This window comes from Chelonia mydas, chromosome 3 (assembly GCF_015237465.2).
Source record: "Chelonia mydas isolate rCheMyd1 chromosome 3, rCheMyd1.pri.v2, whole genome shotgun sequence".
NCBI lineage: Eukaryota > Metazoa > Chordata > Testudines > Cheloniidae > Chelonia > Chelonia mydas.
Window position 1 is genome coordinate 172,272,203 of NC_057851.1, and position 21,904 is coordinate 172,294,106.

At 43.4% G+C, this 21,904-nt stretch overlaps 1 protein-coding gene across 3 annotated transcripts in view; it reads right to left on the minus strand.

Annotated features, from left to right (window-relative positions):
- Window positions 1-21,904, minus strand: part of SPTBN1 (spectrin beta, non-erythrocytic 1) — a 212,043-nt gene that overhangs the window by 108,324 nt on the left and 81,815 nt on the right. Inside the window, exon 1 of one of the 3 annotated variants that reach the window (XM_007072399.4) lies at window positions 8,175-8,750. The exons of the other annotated variants lie outside the window; for them this stretch is intronic. Within the exon in view, the coding sequence (XP_007072461.2) occupies window positions 8,175-8,283 (109 nt within the window). The 5' untranslated portion in view covers window positions 8,284-8,750. Of the gene's footprint in view, window positions 1-8,174; window positions 8,751-21,904 lie in introns of those variants that run through there. 3 annotated transcript variants of the gene reach the window in all.

A 21,904-nucleotide genomic window follows, 5' to 3' on the forward strand; every position in this document is an offset into this window, starting at 1 on the left:
GAGTAGACTAAATAAGCATTTAGGAATCCGCAAACCAGTTCCATCCATCTAGCTGTACAACTTGTGTTAGCATGTCCACTGAAGACCAAGGACCAAATTGTCCCCTCACATAGACATCGGTGGGTTGCAGAGGATGGAGATATGGGCAGAATTTTGCCCAGAGAGCATAAATATACTTGCAAGTTAAACTGGGCCTAAATAACTACATTAAAATTGAGTGACATTTTATTTGAAATTAAATACACCCTCCCACCCTTTTGCCTCACCTCTAATAACAATTAGCATGACAATAATGGCTGGTAGCTAGGTTAGTCTACACACAGTAGGGGTCCATTAGTAATCACTGGCTCTAGCTATGCAGACCATTGCTACTGAATTACTGTACAATGATTTAAAACTGAATACATGCAGCAGAAGAGAGAATTCTCTCAATTATGTTTGTCTAAGGTATGTCCATACTGCAATAAAAGACCCACAACACAGCCACGGCTGCCCCGGGTCAGCCGTCTTGGGCTTGGGTTGTGGGACTATATAACTGCAGTACAGATGTTCATGCTTGGGCTGGAGTCCAGGCTCAGGGACCTGCGGGGTCTCAGAACCCAGGCTCCAGCCCATGCCTGAACATCTACACTTCAATTTTATAGCCCCACAGCCTGAGCCCCACAAGACTGAGTCAGCTGACCTGGGCCAGCCATGTATCTTTTATTACAGTGCAGACATAGTGCAGGGTTAGCTAGCCGATGAAGTGAGCTGTAGCTCACGAAAGTTTTTGCTCAAATAAATAAGCTTCTGCTCAAATAAATTAGTCTCTAAGGTGCCACAAGAACGCCTTTTCTTTTTGCAAATACAGACAGACGGCTGCTACTCTGAAACCTAGCCCCTTAGGGTTTCTCCCACATCTTCAGAGGGTCCTGGTTGTAGCAGAATGCTGTCATTGCATTGCCCAGGGGTAAGGCAGAATTTTAAAAACTCACACAAGGCTTCCCTAAACATTGAGCAGTTTGCTCAGCTCCATGAGGCTTCCTGGTGTGGATATGGAGAGCAATTTGGAGATGAAGCCAGCGTATCAACAAGGACGCTGATCCATCGGCCAACTGCTCTCATATAGAGGGGCCAGGGGAGAAAGCGTACAGACCTTGGAGAAGCTTTACTGTTGTACCATGGCCTCAACAGAATTAAATCTATTTATCTGTATAATGGCCCCATCATTATATTATCTGAGTGCCTTCAATTTTTTAAAATTAGAAACAATATTTCTCCCTTCCTTCCTACCAACCGTGAACCCCCCACACCAAACCTAGCTACTCTGGCTTCCTGCAGGTGTAAGATTCACATCAAAAGTAGATATTATGTTGAAGGATACTGCTGTCAGGATAAGGATTGTTGCACGGAACACATCACAGTCAAATGATCATAGTTCACTTTTATAGTGCAATGTAGTCAAGTTTGCTTTTCCAGTGAAATGTTTAGTAAAGAGGACTAAACTGACCCTACCATGTTTGCTTGTACCCCTGCTCACATAAAGTGTATTTTCTCACTTTGACTTTTTCCTCAGTGAAATCAATTTTTTACAAAAAGTTATAGATTTAGTCCAAGACTAAAGTTCACTATATTTCTCCATGAATGATTCTCGATCATCTTCACTATAGGAAATCTACTGAAAGGCTCAGCCCAAAATGAAAACTATTGTGTTCCATATTGCTATTTTGAACAGCAATCCACTTCATGATGGGCTAGTGCAGTGGTGGGCAACCTGCGACCCGTCAGGATAATCTGCTGGCGGGCTGCGAGACAGTTTGTTTACATTGACTGTCCACAGGCAGTGCTCAGTGTCCGCAGTTTGCAGTTCCAGGCCAATGGGAGCTGCGGGAAGCAGCGGCCAGCACGCTGCAGGCCCACCACAGGGCTAGTGAATGTGTCGTGCTGTGTCCCAGATCATGGGTGCCCACATGTGAGAATAGATTCATTGACTCCAATGCCAGAAGGAACCATTGCGATCATCTAGTCTGACCTCCTGTGTAGCACAGGCGATAGCCTCCCCCCTGCCAAATAATTCTGAGAGCATATTTTTACTTATACACTGGAATCAAGTCACCCTTTAACCTTCTCTTTGTTAAGGTAAATAGATTGAACTCCCTGAGTCTAACACTATTAGGCAAGTTTTCTAATCCTTTACTCATTCTCTGAAGCCTCTCCAGTTTATCAACATCCTTCTTGAATTGTCGGCACCAGAAATGGACATAGCATTCCACCGGCGGTTACACCAATAACCTCACTGTGCCAACTCAAGATCCCCGTTTATGCATCCAAGGATTGCATTAGCCCTTTTGGCCGCAGCGTCACACTGGGAGCTCATGTTCAGCTGATTACCCACTGTGATCCCCAAATCTTTTTCAGAGTCACTGCTTTCTAGAATAGAGTTTCCCACCCTGTAAGTATGGGCCACATTCTTTTTCCTAGGTGTATACCTTTACATCTAGTGAAACTAAAATACATATTGTTTGCTTGCACCCAGCTTGCAGAATGATCCAGATTCCTCAGTACAGTGACCTGTCCTCAGTATTTACCACTCTCCCAATTTGTGTGCCATATGCAAACTTTATCAGTGATATTATGTTTTCTTCTGTTCATAATAATGTTAAATAGCACAGGGCCAAGAACCAATCCCTATGATACTTCATTAGAAACACATCTGCTTGATGCTGATTTCTCTCTTACAGATTACATTTTGAAACCTATCAGCCAGCTTTTAATAAGAAGGGGTCTTATCACACACATCTCCTAGCAGTCTCAACATTTCATTAAAGGAAAACTTTAGAGAGTCAAGTCACTACAGCTAGCTACCAAGCAGAGTTAAGGACTGATCTTGAAGTCTGAGGAAGTCGATGGGGGGGAGGGGTATCTTTTCATTTACATCAGTGAGTGTTAGATCAGGCCTTAAATCTCTAAAAGCAAGATATTTTTTAAAGAACTTGAGAAAATACAGTAATTAACAACCATAAAGGAAACCTCCATAATAATCTGATGGAAAGTGCAACAGAGAGAATTTGGCTCTCATTAAAAATGCACAAACCTAAGTTGTTAAAAACAAAAATAACATCTACCACCAAGCTTGGGACTTCATACAGCTCCTTTCAAGGGCAAGCTTTCTTCTGGGGATTCATCCTCAGTACAAATCAAGCTGACTTCCTCTCCAGGAATTCTAAAACTATAATGACTGTAGGCAATTTCACACCTATGGTACAATCTTACAGCTTGGAATGAACCCCATAATTACACTGCAGAAATTGATAAAGGCACAGTGCTATAAATTCCAGAAACTTTAATAAATGCCACTCAGTTCTGTTGATTACATGGGAATGAATTTAAGGAAGCAGTGTGGCAGTGGTTTTCAAACTGTGGGTTGTGACCCAGTACTGGGTCACGGAATGTAAGGCACTGGGTCGCGGCGGCTCTGGTCAGCCCCACTGACTGGGTCATTAAAAGTCCCATCAGCGGTGCTGCCTGGCTAAGGCAGGCTAGTCCCTACCTGTTCCGACATCTCGCTGTGCCCTGGAAGCGGCCAGCAGCAGGTCCGGCTCCTAGATGGGGGGGCCACAGGGCTCCACGCGCTGTCCCCGCCCCAAGCACCGGCCAATGGGAGCTGACGGGGGGACCGGTGCCTACAGGTGAGTGCCGTGCGCCTCTGCCTAGGAACTGGACCTGCTGCTGGCCGCTTCTGAGGTGCAGCACAGTCGGCAGTGCCAGGACAGGCAGGAAGCCTGCCTTAGCACCCCCACTGAGCTGCTGACCGGGAGCTGCCTGAGCCCACACCCCAATCCCCTACCCTAGCCCTGAGCCCCTCCGCAACCCAAAGCCCCTTCCTGCACCCCAAAGCCCTCATCCCTGGTCCCATCTCAGAGCCTGCACCCCAGCCCAGAGCCCCAACCCCCTGCCACACCCTGAACTCCTCATTCCCAGCCCCACCCCGCAGCCCTCACCCCTGCACTCCAACCCTCTGCCCCAACCCCGAGCCCCTCCCACAGCCTAAAACCCTCATCCCCAGCTCCATTGGGTCGCAGGCATCAACTGGGTCACCAGAAAAAAGTTTGAAAACCACTGCACTGTGGTGATGATGGCTGCCTCCTCTCTCATCAAGGATTGCCTTCCCACAGCACTGAAATTACTAGGTGTTCATTGTGGATCTTAATAGAGATGCAAGAATCTACTTCAAAATACCTCTCAGTGCCACATTAACATTTTGTGTTTTCTTTTCATTTAATTTCTCAACTAAATTGGATGAGCTCTCTCCAGCAGTTCCTCGGGCAGGTTAACGGGAAACAGGTTTTCTGTGGGACACTTTTTGAGGACTGTCTTCATTCGCAGCCAGCTGCTCTATCCCTAAAAGAAGGCCTCTATTTACTGTACAAATGGCCATAAAGAATGGACCACCTATATGTAGATTTATGACTATGGCAGCCGATAATGCTATCCCTTAAGTGATAAGTAAGGACTGCGTGACCTGACCATAAAAAAAATCAACTCGTGAGGTTTATTAAAGTGAACAGAACTTGCACAAGAATCCCCTCAGCCTCTTAACCTGCATTAAGATTCTCACCCACACAATGACCATGATGACTAAGTAACTCTAAATCTACAGCAGATTACCTAGCCATCCTTATGCACCAGTACCAAGAGTTGAAGAAGAGCTCTGTGTGGCTCGAAAGCTTGTCTCTCTGACCAACAGAAGTTGTACAATAAAAGATATTAGCTCACCAACCGTATGTCTCTAATATCCTGGGACGGACCTGGCTATAACTACACTGCATACATTATGCACCTTCTTTTGATGTGTAATGCCATCTGTACCTTTAGCACCAGTTTAATACAGTTTCTCTTCTGGTTTGGCAACCTTTCACAAACAAGGGATAGGGTTAGTTGCTCTCAGTTCACTGTGGCATGCCCCACTAGCTCCTGCTTGATTTTGCCTACTGGTGGAAATGGCTTGCAGGGGTGTGGTGACTAGTGTGTGAAAGTCAGAGCTGAGAAACATTTGGAGGCTGGGTGTTGCCACACAGACTGAATACCACTGCTTTCTATATCTAAAAATACTACCCCAAAAAATATAAGATTTCAAAAGACTAATGAGACATGTGGGGGGCATGTTTTAAATCTTTTCAGCCTCATCACCAAGTTTATCAGCTGCATCTCTTACTACTCATCAGAGCCACTTCTTTGCATTTGAAAGAGGTGGATTACAGAGGAATGCAGGTGTAATTTGGGTTCTTAGGATGCTGTGTAGGTTCAAGCTGCCTCCTGGCTCCTTTTCTCTTCTCCTGTGATGTGACACTTCCAGCTCCAGCCACACTTGCCTCCTTTTTGTGAGGCAAGGTCAAAGAAAGAGCCATCCTCATCTCTAAATGTATATGCAGCTTTGTGCTGGGCCTAGATACTCTTCTGTTTAATCTACTCAAGAGTTTCCTACAGGGGAAGCCTAGAATGCACTAAATTTGAACAGAGCCTTGCCAGGGCCTAGTACAGAGGTTCAGATCCAGGGCCAAAACCAAAAACTTTTTGGGTTATGAAAAATAGGGGGGCAGGTTCAGGGTGGTAGAGAGGTCAATGAATGTTATTCCATTCTGTATTTATCATGAGATCTCTACAGTAGTATCGCTTCTGTCACCAGGGCAGCGAGTCACAACTTAGAGAACAGGTATAAATGTGGGAAACCCAGAATAAAACCCAAAATAAAACAGAACAGTAACACTTTAAAGGTGCTGTTCCATAGAGCCTGCAAGACGTGCAGGGTGCAAACAAGGTCATCGGGTTTTTTTTTGCTTATGCACCCTTTGTGATGGGAAAGAACAAATGCCATGAAAGTGTAATTTAAAAATATTGCACTTCTTCAGCTCATCATTGCTGGTCCTGGATTAGCCCAGAAGCATGAGCATTGCCACACTAAGCAACTTCCAGTGCACAGAACCCACAATATTTTGAACTGAGTATATTACAGCCAGCTTAGAGGACAACAGTCACTTTAGAATTTTATACCAACTGCAAAATTAAGACTTTTAAACGTGTTCCAAATGAAGAGCCTTCAAGTCTGAGGTAAGATCGCCAGGGTCAGCAGTACTAAACTGCTCTCCACCCCCCCTTTGCAACACACAGTATTTGGTGTTATTGTTTGGCACTTCATGGAGTATTTAGTGCATGGTTTAAGACATTTCCTGTAGTTAAGTTCCACCCTGAACAAGATCACTGTCAGCACTGTTTTTTCAAGCAAGACTCCCACCTCTGCATTGCGAATAAACAGCCTTTTGTTATGGGCAGTCTGCTACAAAGCCCCTCCCACCCTATACCTTGTGAAAAACTCCCTGGTTTTTAACTGTCCATTCTTCAGAGGAAACTGCAGTAAAGAGACTGTTACAGTGACTTGATTTCTGAAGTCAGCACAGAAATACTCTTTTAAGGGAAAAAAACACTTTCTGTGCTTACACCACAAACTGTCTGCTTGCCTATTTCAAGGGGATGTAAACTGACTTGAATTCCTGAAGTGCTGTAACTTAAAATGACAAAACCTGTTTTGTTAGGACATTTAACTTACCAGCAAAGCAAGAGACATGAGTTCGTATAGTTTTCTCTCTGCCACAAATTCAGCTGGCTCTTTTTTAAAGTAACTATTGCAGTATATGATCTGACAGATGCGTAAACTAAAGATTTTAACATATGCACTCTTGTAAATTTGGAGCCTTGATTTTTTCATGCTGTGCCTAAGGAATGTCTAGTTTACCAACGTTTAAAATGTTGTCATTTTATCTCTTCGGATCCAGTGTGCAATCATTACTGTGAGCTAACTTACAAAATAAAACTACTATGAATGAACTTTTTTTTCTCTTTAAGCCAACAAATAAAAACATTCTTTGTCCTAATCTCGGTTCTTCCTCCCTCTCTGACAGGAACCACAGGACCACACTTGTGGTACAGATGAGAGTAAAATAAGAAACATCTACAGTGGGGTTAAACTTCATTGCACTTGGATTGCTCTGGGAATATTTACTGAGTCACATGGATTTGCAAAGTGAAGAGAATTTTGGTTTCGATTATGATTTCTTTTTGATTTTCAAACGACAATATCTGAGTTTCATTGATCCCTGAGACATGCCAGACCCAGAGGAACATCAGAACTTGTACTGCCATATTAAAAAAAGAGATGCTGGGCCTGTTTCTGTTTCTTTACCCTGATGATACTCTGGATTTCAACACAGATCAGACCCTGCATTACTTTCTGTAGTACACAAGAATATTTCTAGAAACAAATGTCACTTTCCCATTCTCACACAAAGCAGAAATTAAAATAACAGACATTAAAAATACCACTCCTCTCCCTCCAAAAGGACATAAGAACTGCAATACTGGGTCAGACCAAAGGTCCATCTAGCTTAGTATCCTGTCTTCAGACACAATGTCAGGTGCCCCAGAGGGAGTGAACAGAACAGGTAATCATCAAGTGACCCATCCCGTCGCCCATTCCCAGCTTCTGGCAAACAGAGGCTAGGGACACCATCCCTGCCCATTCTGGCTAACAGCCATTGACGGACCCATCCTCCATGAACTTATCTAGTTTTTTTTTTAAACTAAATTGAACTAAATAAATTGCAGAGAGAATGGGATTGTTAAAATATGTGACCGTTTCCTTGTACTACAGATTCTGAAGATTCACCATTTAAGCAAACTAATATGTCTGGAAGAAAAGTGATCATTCTTGATTTGAAAACGCCAGGTTACATTTTACAAGGAAGTGCTGTAAGGAATCAGAAGTAGCTCCTGCACTGCTAACTAAATTAGGATTCCATGATTAAATACCATATTCACAAGTGGAATTTGCTGAGGGGTTTCAAACAAAAAGACCACTCCCACACTGTTCCCCCACTTTCCTATTGTTCTAAATGACTGGATCTGATGTAGTCCTCTTGTCACCTATAAAGCTGAAGGTGTCCCCCATACTGTGTAAGACCAAGGCATTCCCAGAGGAACAGAGGATTTACAGTATTTTTTAAAAGAATGCAAAGCTTTTTATTACAGCAGCACTCTTGGCCTCTGTGTGTTACAGTAGCATCAGAACCAGCTCATGCTAATATGTTTACAGGCATCATATCATAGCAACACTTAAGAAAAAGGCATAGGCACCGGCTTACCTTGTAACTGCTTGAATCTTCCTTCTAACTGATTATAGTTATATGGCACCTGAGCTGCATAACCTGGGGACAATGGCCCTGGCATACTGGTTGGTTTTTGTAATTCCATTTACAACTCAGTGATATGTTGAACTGCAGCATAAAAACCCCACAGGTTAATCCACCATACATCCAAGCAAATCCCAGCTTCCTCAGAAGGTTAGCCCCCCTCACCAGTGAAAATGCTCTGGCTGCACTTTAAGTAAATAACAGCTTCGGTTCAAAATCCAGTAGTGTAGCTTGATGGTAAGTTGCCAGTAGCACATTCAAACTTAAACCCCCATGGTTTATTTTTCTCCCTACTACATGGAATCCTCAGTGCTCCAAGATGGTTTCAGTTACAAACCTAACCCTAATGCAATTAAACTATAAAATAAAAGTAAGTTTCAGATTCAACCCAAAGTAAAAGAAGCACAGAGCCATCCACTGCCCTCCTTCCCAAAGCTTCCAGGAGCAGCACCACACACCTCAGTCAGATCTTTCTGCTGGTTTGTAATATAATCAGTAGCCACTCGCTGTGTACTTAGTGGTGATGTCACTTGATTAGCATAAAGCATTATAGAGGCAAGGAAGGCTGTACCAAGGGTAAGGCGGTGGGGGTGCAGGGGAAGGGCTAAAAGGATCTTGAAACATTCAGCCAGCTTTTACAATCCAAAGCACTCAATGGAATGTATACATTCCAAGCCCTTAAGTGAAAAGCTGAAAGCATGACTCTCCTCCTGGACTTTTTTAACATCTAGGCATACTCTAGAGACAATGGTACCTTCCTAAACAAAGCTGGTGGAATTACAATCTTTTGTTAAGAGCCTCATGTAACGGAAAAGTCTCAGATTACTATCACTTGAAAAGGAGAGCACTTTTCTTCATTTATCTTCAAGACTGTTCACTTAAAAAAGTAACGCTGATGTACAAGCAGCACTCATTCAGTATTTAGCACAAAGGCTGCATTTAAAAATATGGACTGTGCTAGGGACAAATGCCTTTGCAAAAATGCTGTTTAAATAGCAATTCCTTTCTATTTAATTTAGCTTTAATTGCAGATGCTAAACATTTTGATATCTCTTGAGTGTGTTTTTCTGCCTGCTCAGTTATATGTATGGTGGGTATTACTGTGAGACTAATGATTTTCCATCGTAGGCACTCGGAGAATACAGGGTGTACGTGGGGTGGGGGTGTTAATGTAAATGAAGATGTCTTGTTCCTCTATGGGCCTGACCCTGAATGGAGCCTTTTAACACTTCTGTAATATAAATGAACAGCAGCAGCAGCAGCATGAGAATTATCAAAACTCAAATGATCTTCAATTACATTAGACACTGTGCTTCAGTTTTTCTTCAGAAGCATTCTTCTCCCCAGCCCTCACCTTTCAATAATATAAATTCACAGAGCCTGTTCTTTTAAAAAAATGCTGATAATGTTCATACAAGCATTTTCCCCCTATTTCTCACATTTCCAAATTCCTTTCCATCTGAGTCAATTCTCCCTTCCCCGCCCACTCCAATCCCTCAGTTACTATTTCAAAATGTTGTCTTTGTTTGTCACTGCAGTTTCACCAGTTTTTAGTCAGACAGTACTTGTAAAGACAATTTCTGTAGGAGAACCACAGTCGACCCCACTGACTGCCGCAGCCCTACTCCTACTCCTAGTTATGTGCAAATTCAAGCAGTCCTATCAGAGGTACCTGTGAACAAATGCACAAAGGGTCTGATCTGGATGGTGTTGTACAGTCATTGATATCAAGAAGCGTGAGAGGATTCAGCACCTCCCAGGAGAAACTCAAGGTAGGACTTCCAAAAGCCATATAGGACCAAAATCCCATTGATAGTTAAAAGCACTCATGCACCTAAGCCCTTGACTACACTTCAAAGTTTTGCTGCTTTTTAAGTATTCCGGCACAGATAAAACAGCGTTCATATATATATATATAAATATAAAAACGTTCATACCTATGTGACTATCTGGGTTCAGCAAAGCAAAATAGAGCTAACCCTGGTAAAGTGCCTCATACCAGTAGAGCTGTGTCTATACTAGGGCTTTTACTAGGCAGTTATACCTGTAAGAAAAAACACACACACACCCTTGCTGACATAGTCATGCCTGTAAAATATTCTAAGTAAGGGCTAGTCTACACTGGCAACGCTAAAGCGCCTCCATGAGAATCGTAGCTACCAGCGCTAATGCACTGTCTACACTGGTGCTTTATAGCGCTGACACTTGCTGTGCTCAGGGGGGTGTTTTTTCACACCCTTGAGTGAGAAAGTTGCAGCCCTTTAAAGTGCCAGTGTAGACAAGCCCTTAATCACTTAGGTGCCTCTGAAAGTCCCACCTGCAGTCTTCAGAACACCATATGTGCTTGTGGCACTAACACTAGATTTGAAAGGGACTACTCAACATTAGGTTTCAGAGTAGCAGCCGTGTTAGTCTGTATTTGCAAAAAGAAAAGGAGGACTTGTCACACATTAGAGACTAACAAATTTATTTGAGCATAAGCTTTCGATGAAGTGAGCTGTAGCTCACGAAAGCTTATGCTCAAATAAATTTGTTAGTCTCTAAAGTGCCACAAGTACTCCTTTTCTTTTTGCAAATACAGACTACCACGGCTGCTACTCTGAAACCTTTCATTATGCAAGGCACTGAATTTAGCCGTATGGAGTGGAAATCTATCAACTTCATGAAAAAACTCGTACAGATACAGACAGACATCATCTTCCTTTCCAAATGCAAACAGATGGACATCGTACCAAAAGGACTGAAGGTAAAAAATCCATTACAATCTACATACCACACAGACTATGCTGACAGCTTGTGCCACATGCTCTCAAAGAAACTGCAGAACCTAATCAACATCCTCTACAGCAAACAGGGAAAGATTAAGAATGAGCTCTCAAATAAATCTGTTAGTCTCTAAGGTGCCACAAGTACTCCTTTTCTTTTTACTCAACATTAGTAACTAACTAAATAATAGCTACATAAACTAATATAAGTGCAACCAAATCTCATGCTTTAGGGAATTGTCAGCAGGGGTCAGGTAAGATTTTTCACCTCATTTGCAGTGTTGCACAATGGCTGGGTGTAACTGTGTGTACACATGTGGGTGTATGTATAAATTCAGTGGGGACAGAAAGGGCTCAGGGAAGTCTATCTTCTTCTAAAGCAACAGGTATTGATCACTGCTGGAGGCAGGATACTCTACTTGATAGAACACGGCTCTAATCCCAGTAGGGCAAATCCATGTTCTTACTAAAACCTTTTCCTGATAATCTTTGTACAACCAGCTGTCTCCGAAATGCACAGAAAGCACCATGAAACCCACACAGTGCATTTGCAGCCCTCTGATCTCCAGGAGGGGGAGGGGAAGTGCACCAACCATACAAATTCCACAGCAGGGCCAAAATTAATGAGAATAATGTTTGGAATCAAATTGGGCTGGGCTATGATGTTCAGATATGGATCTGAGCTTTCCCAAAGGTTAAGGGGGGTTGGATCTGGTGTGCCAGTATAGGTCCATCTCTATCTTGCAGAATTCTTTTTTGTAATTTTCTTCCTACAATGGTTAACCTTCTGGCTCTGAAGTCTGACCTATGTTATACTGATCAGAAAGCTTTTTCCTGTGACAATAGGTAAGCAGTGCACATACCTGTGGGCATATCAACTCACTTACAGCAGCCACACCCTTAGCAAAGTGTTGCTATGCAAGTCTAGACTGTAACACTACGGTAGACATGACTGATGATAGAGCAGAGATATGCTTAAAAATGAAAAAAAATATCTGAATAATATCACTAAGACAATAAACCAATAAAAAAAAATGTGAACTTTTAAACTCTGGATAGTCCCCTGTGTGTCTGAATATTGAATTTGATAAATTTGAGTTTATGAATTTTTTAAGTCCTTGGACTACACCTCAAATTGCACTGAAAGGGAGATTCTCTCTCATCTGTACTGTTTAGTGTTTAAAATAGGAAAATGTCTGCACTACACCAGATGGAATGCTAAATCATTTTCTGTGACAAGCCCTCATGTCTTGTATTTATTCTGATGTTGGTAATAATGACTGTTATGATAATGTAAATGTCTCACATGCTGCATTGTTTCTATTTCTTGGAGATGGTGTTTGTTTTTTTGTATTTTTTAATGAAATAAATAAAAGGCTCAAATTAACCATTTGTTTTCCAGACCAAATATTAGTGTGAATTCCAATTTAATTTGGTTTTATATAATACCCTTCACCACTATTCCAAGTTTCAGAGTAACAGCCGTGTTAGTCTGTATTCGCAAAAAGAAAAGGAATACTTGTGGCACCTTAGAGACTAACCAATTTATTTGAGCATAAGCTTTCGTGAGCTACAGCTCACTTCATCAGTATGCATCTGATGAAGTGAGCTGTAGTTCACGAAAGCTTATGCTCAAATAAATTGGTTAGTCTCTAAGGTGCCACAAGTACTCCTTTTCTTTTCACTATTCCAAGGTATCTCAAAATCTGGCACAAAATACCAAGCAGTACTGTAGAATGGCAGTAGCCACTCCATAGTTAAGGTTGAAGTCAGCTTCCCATTATGAATCTGGGGCCAAATTCTGGCCTATCCATCACAATGTGGGGCAACACTGCCCTGAACAGGGAGCAACTACAGCAGGTATAGAGTAATGCAGGCTCTATGCCACTGCACCACCCCACGTAGGGGCATGCTGAGGATGGGAAGAAGCTCTGTGTTTGGACAGTTTATCTGCTCGGGCTTTCTGTGCGTTGTGAAAAAAAAGCAGTGGTACACACTAAGACTTCTTGTAGCTTGTTTTCTGTGAATTTTGCCCCCGCTGTAGTTGCTATCCAGTTTGCTTGCCATGTGGACAGCCTGACTGATCTTTTAGTGATCGATATGACAGTTTTCCATAATGACCACATCAGCTACTTTGGATGGCATTGATCATCAGGTTTCAGAGTAACAGCCGTGTTAGTCTGTATTCGCAAAAAGACAAGGAGTACCTGTGGCAGTATGCATCCGATGAAGTGAGCTGTAGCTCCCGAAAGCTTATGCTCAAATAAATTGGTTAGTCTCTAAGGTGCCACAAGTACTCCTTGTCTTATTGATCATCAGGTGATGCTGACTCAGATGCTTTGTTGGGCCCACTATATACATTTTTAAAGGCTCCACTTTACACTTTGGTGATAATGCAATGGAAAGAGCAAAGCAAATAGGTTCTGCCTGTATTTCTGAAGCTCTATACCAGTTGTATCAAGATTTCTCACAAATGGGAATCCTGACAGTTCCTATTTTTGCTCTAGTAACATAAAATCCTAATATGCTTATTTGCTATTGACTCCAAAACTGTCAACCTAGTATTTAGTTTACTGCTATGTGGCAATGCTCTGAATTTATCACAAGGTTCTCATGTGCACCAAGCCCTTGGGATATTTTTCATGTTTAGACTTCTCTTCAATTATTCATTTTAATTGACCAAGAAACCTTAACAAATATTAATTATGTGATGTATTATGGAGGGGCACTAATGCCATCATAATTAAGGTTAAAGGTAATGTCTGAGTACAGGCCCACCTTTAACAAAACCAAATCGACATGAAATTTCACATCATATCTCATCACTGGTTAGAAATTTTTGTAAAGCGTGGGGCAAATCACATCCTGAGTTTCAGATGTGTCAGGTTTTTTAAATGATGTCTTTTTTAAAAAAAAGAAACAGGTTTTCCTAGCACTCTTGTGGCTCAGTGTCTCTCTGAAACAGATTTATCTACACATTTCCAATTACTCTTCCACCATTGTATTTAACACGTACCTTTGGAGTTTCATGTAACTTCATTTAAATAACAGCTATCACAAACAACCCACAGAGATGAATATCCATTAACAATATACGTACACATTACAAAACATGCATTAGATGCATGCCTCAGTTGGAGTCATGCTTTGTAAATTGCAAATGGCCTGACTGGAGCTTTATGACTAAAGCCTCATGGGAGATAAAAGGGCCTGGTATGGTAATAATGAGAGGGGCGAAACAACATCTGGAGGCAAGAGACTATCTGGGACAGAATAGGATCTACCCCTGCATGGATTTCAAGATCTGCCAGTCTCTCCAAGCAGCTTGTACGGTCTTCACAGACTGCTGTCACAGGTTTAAAAAACACCTCAGGACATTCCTATTCAAAAAATGAGTTACAGTTGAACACATATATTACTTTCTTCAGCCAAAAAACCCTTGAGAAAATTCTGTCATTTTCTCAAAAAACATAAAATTAACAAACCTGGAAATTCCAAGTTAAGGTTCCACTTTATAACTCTCCTCCAAAAAGTATTCAAAAGGCTGCATGTACAGTTAATATTACCAAAAAACCCCCAAAACAAAACAAAAAAACCCTTAAGTTTGCCTTTTTAGTGCCAGCTTGGGAACAACCACAAACTCTAAACCCTAAAACAATCATAAACAATCATACACAATCATTAGGATTCAAATACATTATTTTTTTCTGTGGACACTTACGAAGTTAACTTGTGTGACAGATGGTTAAGGGGCAAAGGGCTTTAGGAAAAAATGTTCTCGTTTTGAGCTATTCATCAAAGACATTTACTTATTTTCTGTCACCCTATGTTTAAAGCCAGAGAGGCAATACACAAGGTATCCCTAGCTATTTTAAAATTATAAAATAAATGCATTCTTTACACTGTTGTGTTCTGAAACAAAGCAGTGAAACTATAGCTCTGTGAAAGGCATTAATCTCTGTAGAGGGAAGCAGTATGCAAGCTACGGCTTACAATTATTGCAGACTTTCTAGTTAATCATCATCACGGTCTTTCCTTTTTACTCATGTTTGCTCTTGTAAATTCTCGTGTAGGTAACTAACTAGAGAAAAACTGAAAGGTAAGAAAGGATGATTTATTAATCTAAAATGCCATGCAAGTCACATAACAGTTGCTACTCCCCAAAAGAGGGTAAAGGTTGAACACACCTATTTAGTGCAACTGCAAGAACTAAAGATTATAGGACAGATTTTGCTCTCATTAAAACCGATGTAAACCCAGAGTAACTCCACTGACTTTACTCAAGTTACTCCAGGTTTAAACCAGAGTAAATGAGAGCAGAATCTGGCCCTGTGTACACAATAGTTACTCAGACAATAAGAAAGCAGCTGCTTTTGCCACAGATAATGAAACTTGGAGTGCAATATCTCAAAAATAACGATATGTGTTACATTTAACTCTATATGTAACATTAAAACTAACTCTCCAGAGTTACCCGTTTCCCCTCCAATTTTTATCTAATACATTGGAGCAGGGAAGGAAGAATCAAACACACAATATCATAAAAACTATGCACTAACCTCAATTATCTCTCACCTTCTGCAGTTATTAGTGATAATATATTGGAACCAATATATAAACAAGCATGTCATTTTCACACATTTTTCCACAATTCCTTAACTCCTAGTCAGATGTATCAGAAGAAAACAAAATAAATATACTGACACATTTGATCATGCAATTTCCATTTATTTCCGTTTATTTCAGTGGAATTTAAGTGCTAGTTAATACAGGCCCATTCTCCAGCCAACTACCCTTAAACAGGGTTTGTTTCCTACAGAACTTTGAAGATTTTTTTTTTTTTTTTTGCTTAGTTTGGTTTGGTTTTTTAAAGTGGATATAAATTTTGCCTTTGCCTTGGCAGGATCAAGCTCTCTACTCTTCATGTAAAACTTAAGCTAATTTTCTTCTGTATTAGCCAGGAAGAGATTTGAAAGTCTACAGCATCAAATGTAACTGTTGAATACTGCTACATTTGAAAAGTCCTGCTGCACAAGTATTACTGATAATATTCTAAAATTTAAGAAAAATACATCTTCTAAAATCAAAAGTTGTTTTTGAAGAGACACAAGGCTTTGATTTTTGTAAACATGTGCTATTTTTTACTTCTCACATTTGTCAACTATGTAAAACCGGTTTTCGCAGATTACCAGTCGCCCAGGGAGCTGCCATCTACATCTGGAGCGGTCTGAGGCATAGACTTGTGTACTGCACCATGTAGGTACATGCCAACATGTATCCCAGTAGTTTGAGGCAGACCCGAGCAGTCGTTATTGGGTGAATCGTGACCTTGAAAATCAGGTCTGACATAGCTCGGAATTGGGCTTCCAGTAGGGAGGCTTTGGCCTGGGTCAAATCGAGCACTGTCTCGATGAACTCTATTCTCTGAACCAGGACCAGGGTTGACTTCTGCTCGTTTATCAAGAGATCCAGTGCCTGGAAGCTGGCCCATACTGTACTGATGCTGTGCTGCACCTGAGCTTGCAACTGACCTTTGAGCAGCCAGTCATTGAGGTAGGGGTAGTCATTGCATGCCTCGATGCCTAAGGAAGGCTGCTCCCACAGCCATACACTTCGTGAAGAACTGTAGGCCTGCCGATAGGCCGCAGGGAAGATCGGTGAATTGTTAGTGGCGTTGATCCACTACAAATCTGAGAAATCTTCTGTCACCGTGGAAGATAAAGGACACTTATTTCCACATCTTTAAGTCAAGGGCGACGTACCAGTCTCCTGGATCCAGGGAAGGAATGATGGGGGCCAGGGAGAAAATGCAGACCCTCAGTTTCTTCAGATATCTGTTGAGGTAATGCAGATCCAGGTCTCCCACACTTAGTAATTTTTCAAAATTTCCTTAACTTGTGAAAAGTGATTAGTGAGTGGCTACATAACAGTGTTTTATATTTTCTGTTTACTGATCAGTAACTTATAAAAGTTGGAGAAGTTTTGAAATTGCCCTATGACCCATTCCTAATATCGCTGGAGTTTTTTTTAATCCCAAATGTGCAGTCCTGACCCTGGAAAACTTATTTTAATGCCAAAATAAATGAATTATCCTTTCCTTATTTTCTAAAAGCTCATTCACACACAGGGAAAGTGTGCGGGTGGACTTGGGGGATTTGGGAATTGTCTATCACTCCAATAATGCCTCATGCCTGACAAGAAGTGCTATGTGTTGTGACAAGGTCAGGCCAGATGGCTACAGGAGAGTGATAGAAGGCAGATATATTAGCCCCAGGTTAAGTATGTCCCTTTTCCCTGAGTAAGGTAACAGGGAAGGTTCCAGAATAATCAGGAACTTTCTGTAAACTATTAAGGCAGACAAGCTGATTAGAACACCTGCAGCCAATCAAGAAGCTGCTAGAATCAATTAAGGCAGGCTAATCAGGGCACCTGGGTTTAAAAAGGAGCTCACTTCAGTTTGTGGGGCGTGTGAGGAGCTGGGAGCAAGAGGCACAAGAAGCTGAGAGTGAGATGGCGTACTACTGGAAGACTGAGAAGTACAAGCATTATCAAACATCAGGAGGAAGGTCCTGTGGTGAGAATAAAGAAGGTGTTGGGAGGAGGCCATGAGGAAGTAGCCCAGGGAGTTGTACCTGTCACGCAGTTGTTACAGGAGCCACTGTAGACAGCTGCAATCCACAGGGCCCTGGGCTGGAACCCGGAGTGGAGGGCGGGCCCAGGTTCCCCCGATCCCTCCATCCCCCCAAGTCCCTACTTGATACCGGAGGAGTTAAACTGGACCGTGGGTTCCACCAGAGGGGAAGGTCTCTGGCATGTTCCCCGATCCACTAGTTGGATCAGCAGAGACTGCACGGATTGTTCTTCTTCCTTTCCCCATGCTGGCCAGTGATGAGGCTAACTGAGTGAACGGCAGATTTGAGTCACCAAAGTGGCCAAGCTGAGGGGTGTCGTGAACCTCTGAGGCGAGAAAATCCACCAATAAGCGCAGGACCCACCAAGGCAGAGGAGGAGCTTTGTCACAGGCCTGGTCTACACTACGAGTTTATGTTGGATTTTGCAGCGTTAAATCCGAATTAACCCTGCACCCGTCCACAAAACAAAGCCATTTTTTCGACATAAAGGGCTCTTAAAACCGATTTCTGTACTCCTCCCCAACAAGGGGATTAGCGCTGAAATTGACATCGCCGTTTCGAATTAGGGTTAGTATGGACACAATTCGAAGGTATTTGGCCTCTGGGAGCTAACCCACAGTGCACCATTGTGACCGCTCTGGACAGCACTCTGAACTCGGATGCACTGGCCAGCTGTACAGGAAAAGCCCTGGGAACTTTTGAATCTCATTTCCTGTTTGGCCAGGCGAGCTCATCAGCACAGGTGACCATGCAGAGATCATCAGCACAGGTAACCATGCAGTCGGTCCATGCAGGTAACCATGCAGAATCGAAAAAGAGCTCCAGCATGGACCGAACAGGAGGTACTGGATCTGATCGCTGTATGGGGAGAGGAATCCATGCTATCAGAACTAGGTTCCAAAAGACGAAATGCCAAAACATTTCAAAAAATCTCCGAGGCCATGAGGGACAGTGGCTACATCAGGGACGCAACACAGTGCCACGTGAAACTTAAGGAGCTCAGACAAGCATACCAGAAAACCAAAGAATCAAACGGGCGCTCCGGGACAGTCCCAGACATGCCGCTTCTACGCTGAGCTGCATACAATTCTGGGGGGGGGGCCCCCACCACTACCCCACCCCCGTCCGTGGACTCCGACGATGGGGTGCTCTCCGCCATGCCTGATGATTTTGCAGATGGGGAAGATGATGATGAGGAGGACGATCTTGGGGAGAGCACACAGCACACCGTTCTCCCTGACAGCCAGGATCTTTTTATCACCCTGACTGAAATACCCTCCCAACCCAACGAAGCCAGAGAAGGGACCTCTGGTGAGTGTACCTTTTTAAGTATAATATATGTTATAAAAGCAAGCGTTTTTTAATGATTAATTAGCCCTGAGGATTTGGGATGCATTCGTGGCCAGTACTGCTACTGGAAAAGTCTGTTAATGTGTCTGGGGATGGAGCAGAAATCCTCCAGGGACATCTCCATGAAGCTCTCCTGGAGGTACTCTAAAAGCCTTTGCAGAAGGTTTCTGGGAAGAGCAGCCTTATTCCGTCCTCCATGGTAGAACACTTTACCACGCCATGCTAGTAGCAAGTAATCTGGTATCATTGCATGACAAAGCCTGGCAGCATATGGTCCTAGTGTTTGCTGGCATTCAAGCAACATCCATTCTTTATCTCTCTGCGTTATCCTCAGGAGAGTGATATCATTCAAGGTAACCTGGTTGAAATAGGGGAATTTAATTAAGGGGACATTCAGAGGTGGCCATTCCTACTGGGCTGTTTGCCTGTGGCTGAAAAGAAATCCTCCCCGCAGTTAGCCACGCAGTGGGGGGGAGGGAGGGCATTGGCGCTGAGCTGTTCGCGTTTCGCTAGCAGGGATCTTCCCTGATACCAGCCAGGCAGTGGGGGGAGAGGTAAAGCGATCATCCTGGAGAATTGGATGGGGGGAGGGGGTTAGTTTGGTTTCTGCCGCTGAACTTTAACGGGAAAACCGCAGCACTAAATGGCCAACTCAGAGGGCTTTGCTTGGTACGGGAAAGGAGGGCGCTGCTGTTATGAAGGTTGCAGAAGCCGAAAGACTAGGGTTTACCATGGCCTCCCGCAAGCCGAATTCTGTTGCCCGGCACTGCATGTGTGATCTCTAACACCAAAGCCACAGGCACTCAATAGAAGATGCAAAATGCGACCTTGTACCAAAATCACATGTGCTATGTAATGTGAATAGTGTTGTTCACTGTGAAAGATATAGCCATTGTTCTGTAAAATGTATCTTTTTAAATACTTCACTCCCTTTTTTTCCTCCCGCAGCTGCAAATGTTTCAAGCCTCCCTCCTCCATCCCAAAGGCTCTCTCAGATAAGGCGGCAAAAAAAATGCACGCGCAATGAAATGTTCTCTGAACTCATGCTGTCGTTCGGTACTGACAGAGCTCAGCAGAATGTGTGGAGGGACACAATAGCAGAGTACAGGACAGTGGCTGATGAACGTGAGGAGACGTGGTGGCAGGAAGATCAGAGGAGGCATGAGGCAACGCTGGGGCTACCGTGGGATCAAACGGACATGCTCTGGTGTCTGGTGGAGGTTCATGAATGGCAGCAGGATCACAGACTGCTGCTGCAGCCCCTGCTTAACCGCCCTCCCTCCTCTCCAAGTTCCATAGCCTCCTCACCCAGACGCCCAAGAACCGGGCGGGGGAGGTTCCGGGCACCCAACCACTCCACTCCAGTGGATAGCCCAAGCAACAGAAGGCTGTCATTCAACAAGTTTTGAAGTGGCCTTTTCCTTCCCTCCTACCCTCCTCCCACACCCCACCCGGCCTACCTTGTGAGTTATATCCCTATTTTTATAATCAAATAATAAAGAATACATGTTTTATAAACGATAGTGACTTCATTTCCTTTGCAAGCAAGCTGTGATCAAAGGGGGGAGGGTGGGTGGCTTACAAGGAATTTAGAGGCTACCAAGGGGGAGGGTTTTCGTCAAGGAGAAACAAACAGAAGTGTCACACGGTACCCTGGCCAGTCATGAAACTGGTTTTCAAAGCTTCTCTGATGCGCAGCGCACCCTGCTGTGCTCTTCTAACCACTCTGGTGTCTGGCTGCACGTATTCAGCAGCCAGGTGATTTGCATCAACCTCCCACCCCGCCATAAACATCTCCCCCTTACTCTCACAGAGATTGTGGAGCACACAGCAAGCAGAAATAACAATGGGAATATTGGTTTTGCTGAGGTCTGATCGAGTCAGCGAACTGCGCCAGCGACCCTTTAAACATCCAAATGCACACTCTACCACCATTCTGCACTTGCTCAGCCTGTAGTTGAACAGCTCCTTACTACTGTCCAGGGTGCCTGTGTACAGCTTCATGTGCCACGGCATTAAGGGTTAGGCTGGGTCCCCGAGGATAATTATAGGCATTTCAACATCCGCAATAGTAATTTTCTGGTCCGGGAAGTAAGTCCCTTCCTGCAGCTGTTCAAACAGACCAGAGTTCCTGAAGACGCGAGCATCATGCACCTTTCCCGGCCATCCCACGTTGATGTTGGTGAAACGTCCCTTCTGATCCACCAGTGTTTGCAGCACCATTGAAAAGTACCCCTTGCGGTTTACATACTGGCTGCCCCGGTGTGCCGGGGCCAAAATAGGGATATGCATTCCGTCTATCGCCCCGCCACAGTTAGGGAACCCCAGCGCATTAAAGCCATCCACAGCGGTCTGCACATTTCCCATAGTCACTACCCTTGATAGCAGCTGGTCAATGATTGTGTTGGCTACTTGCAGCACAGCAGCCCCCACAGTAGATTTGCCCACTCCAAACTGATTCACAACTGACCAGTAGCTGTCGGGCGTTGCAAGTTTCCACAGGGCTATGGCCACTCACTTCTCAACTGTGAGGGCTGCTCTCATTTTGGTGTCTTTACGCTTCAGGGCAGGGGACAGCAAGTCACAAAGTTCCATGAAAGTGGCCCTATGCATACAAAAGTTTCGGAGCCACTGGGGATCATCCCAGACCTGCAACACTATGCAGTCCCACCAGTCTGTGCTTGTTTCCCGGGCCCAGAATTGGCGTTCCACGGCATAAGCCTGCCCCATTAACACCATGATCTCCAAATTGTGGGGGAACGCGGTTTTAGAGAAAAGTGTGTTCATGTCCTCATCACCGTGCTTCCGTGCCTTCTCACCTGTTTTTTCAGGTGCTGACAATGCAGTTTATGCAGAAGCATAAATATAAAGGGAAGGGTAAACACCTTTAAAATCCCTCCTGGCCAGAGGAAAAATCCTTTCACCTGTAAAAAGG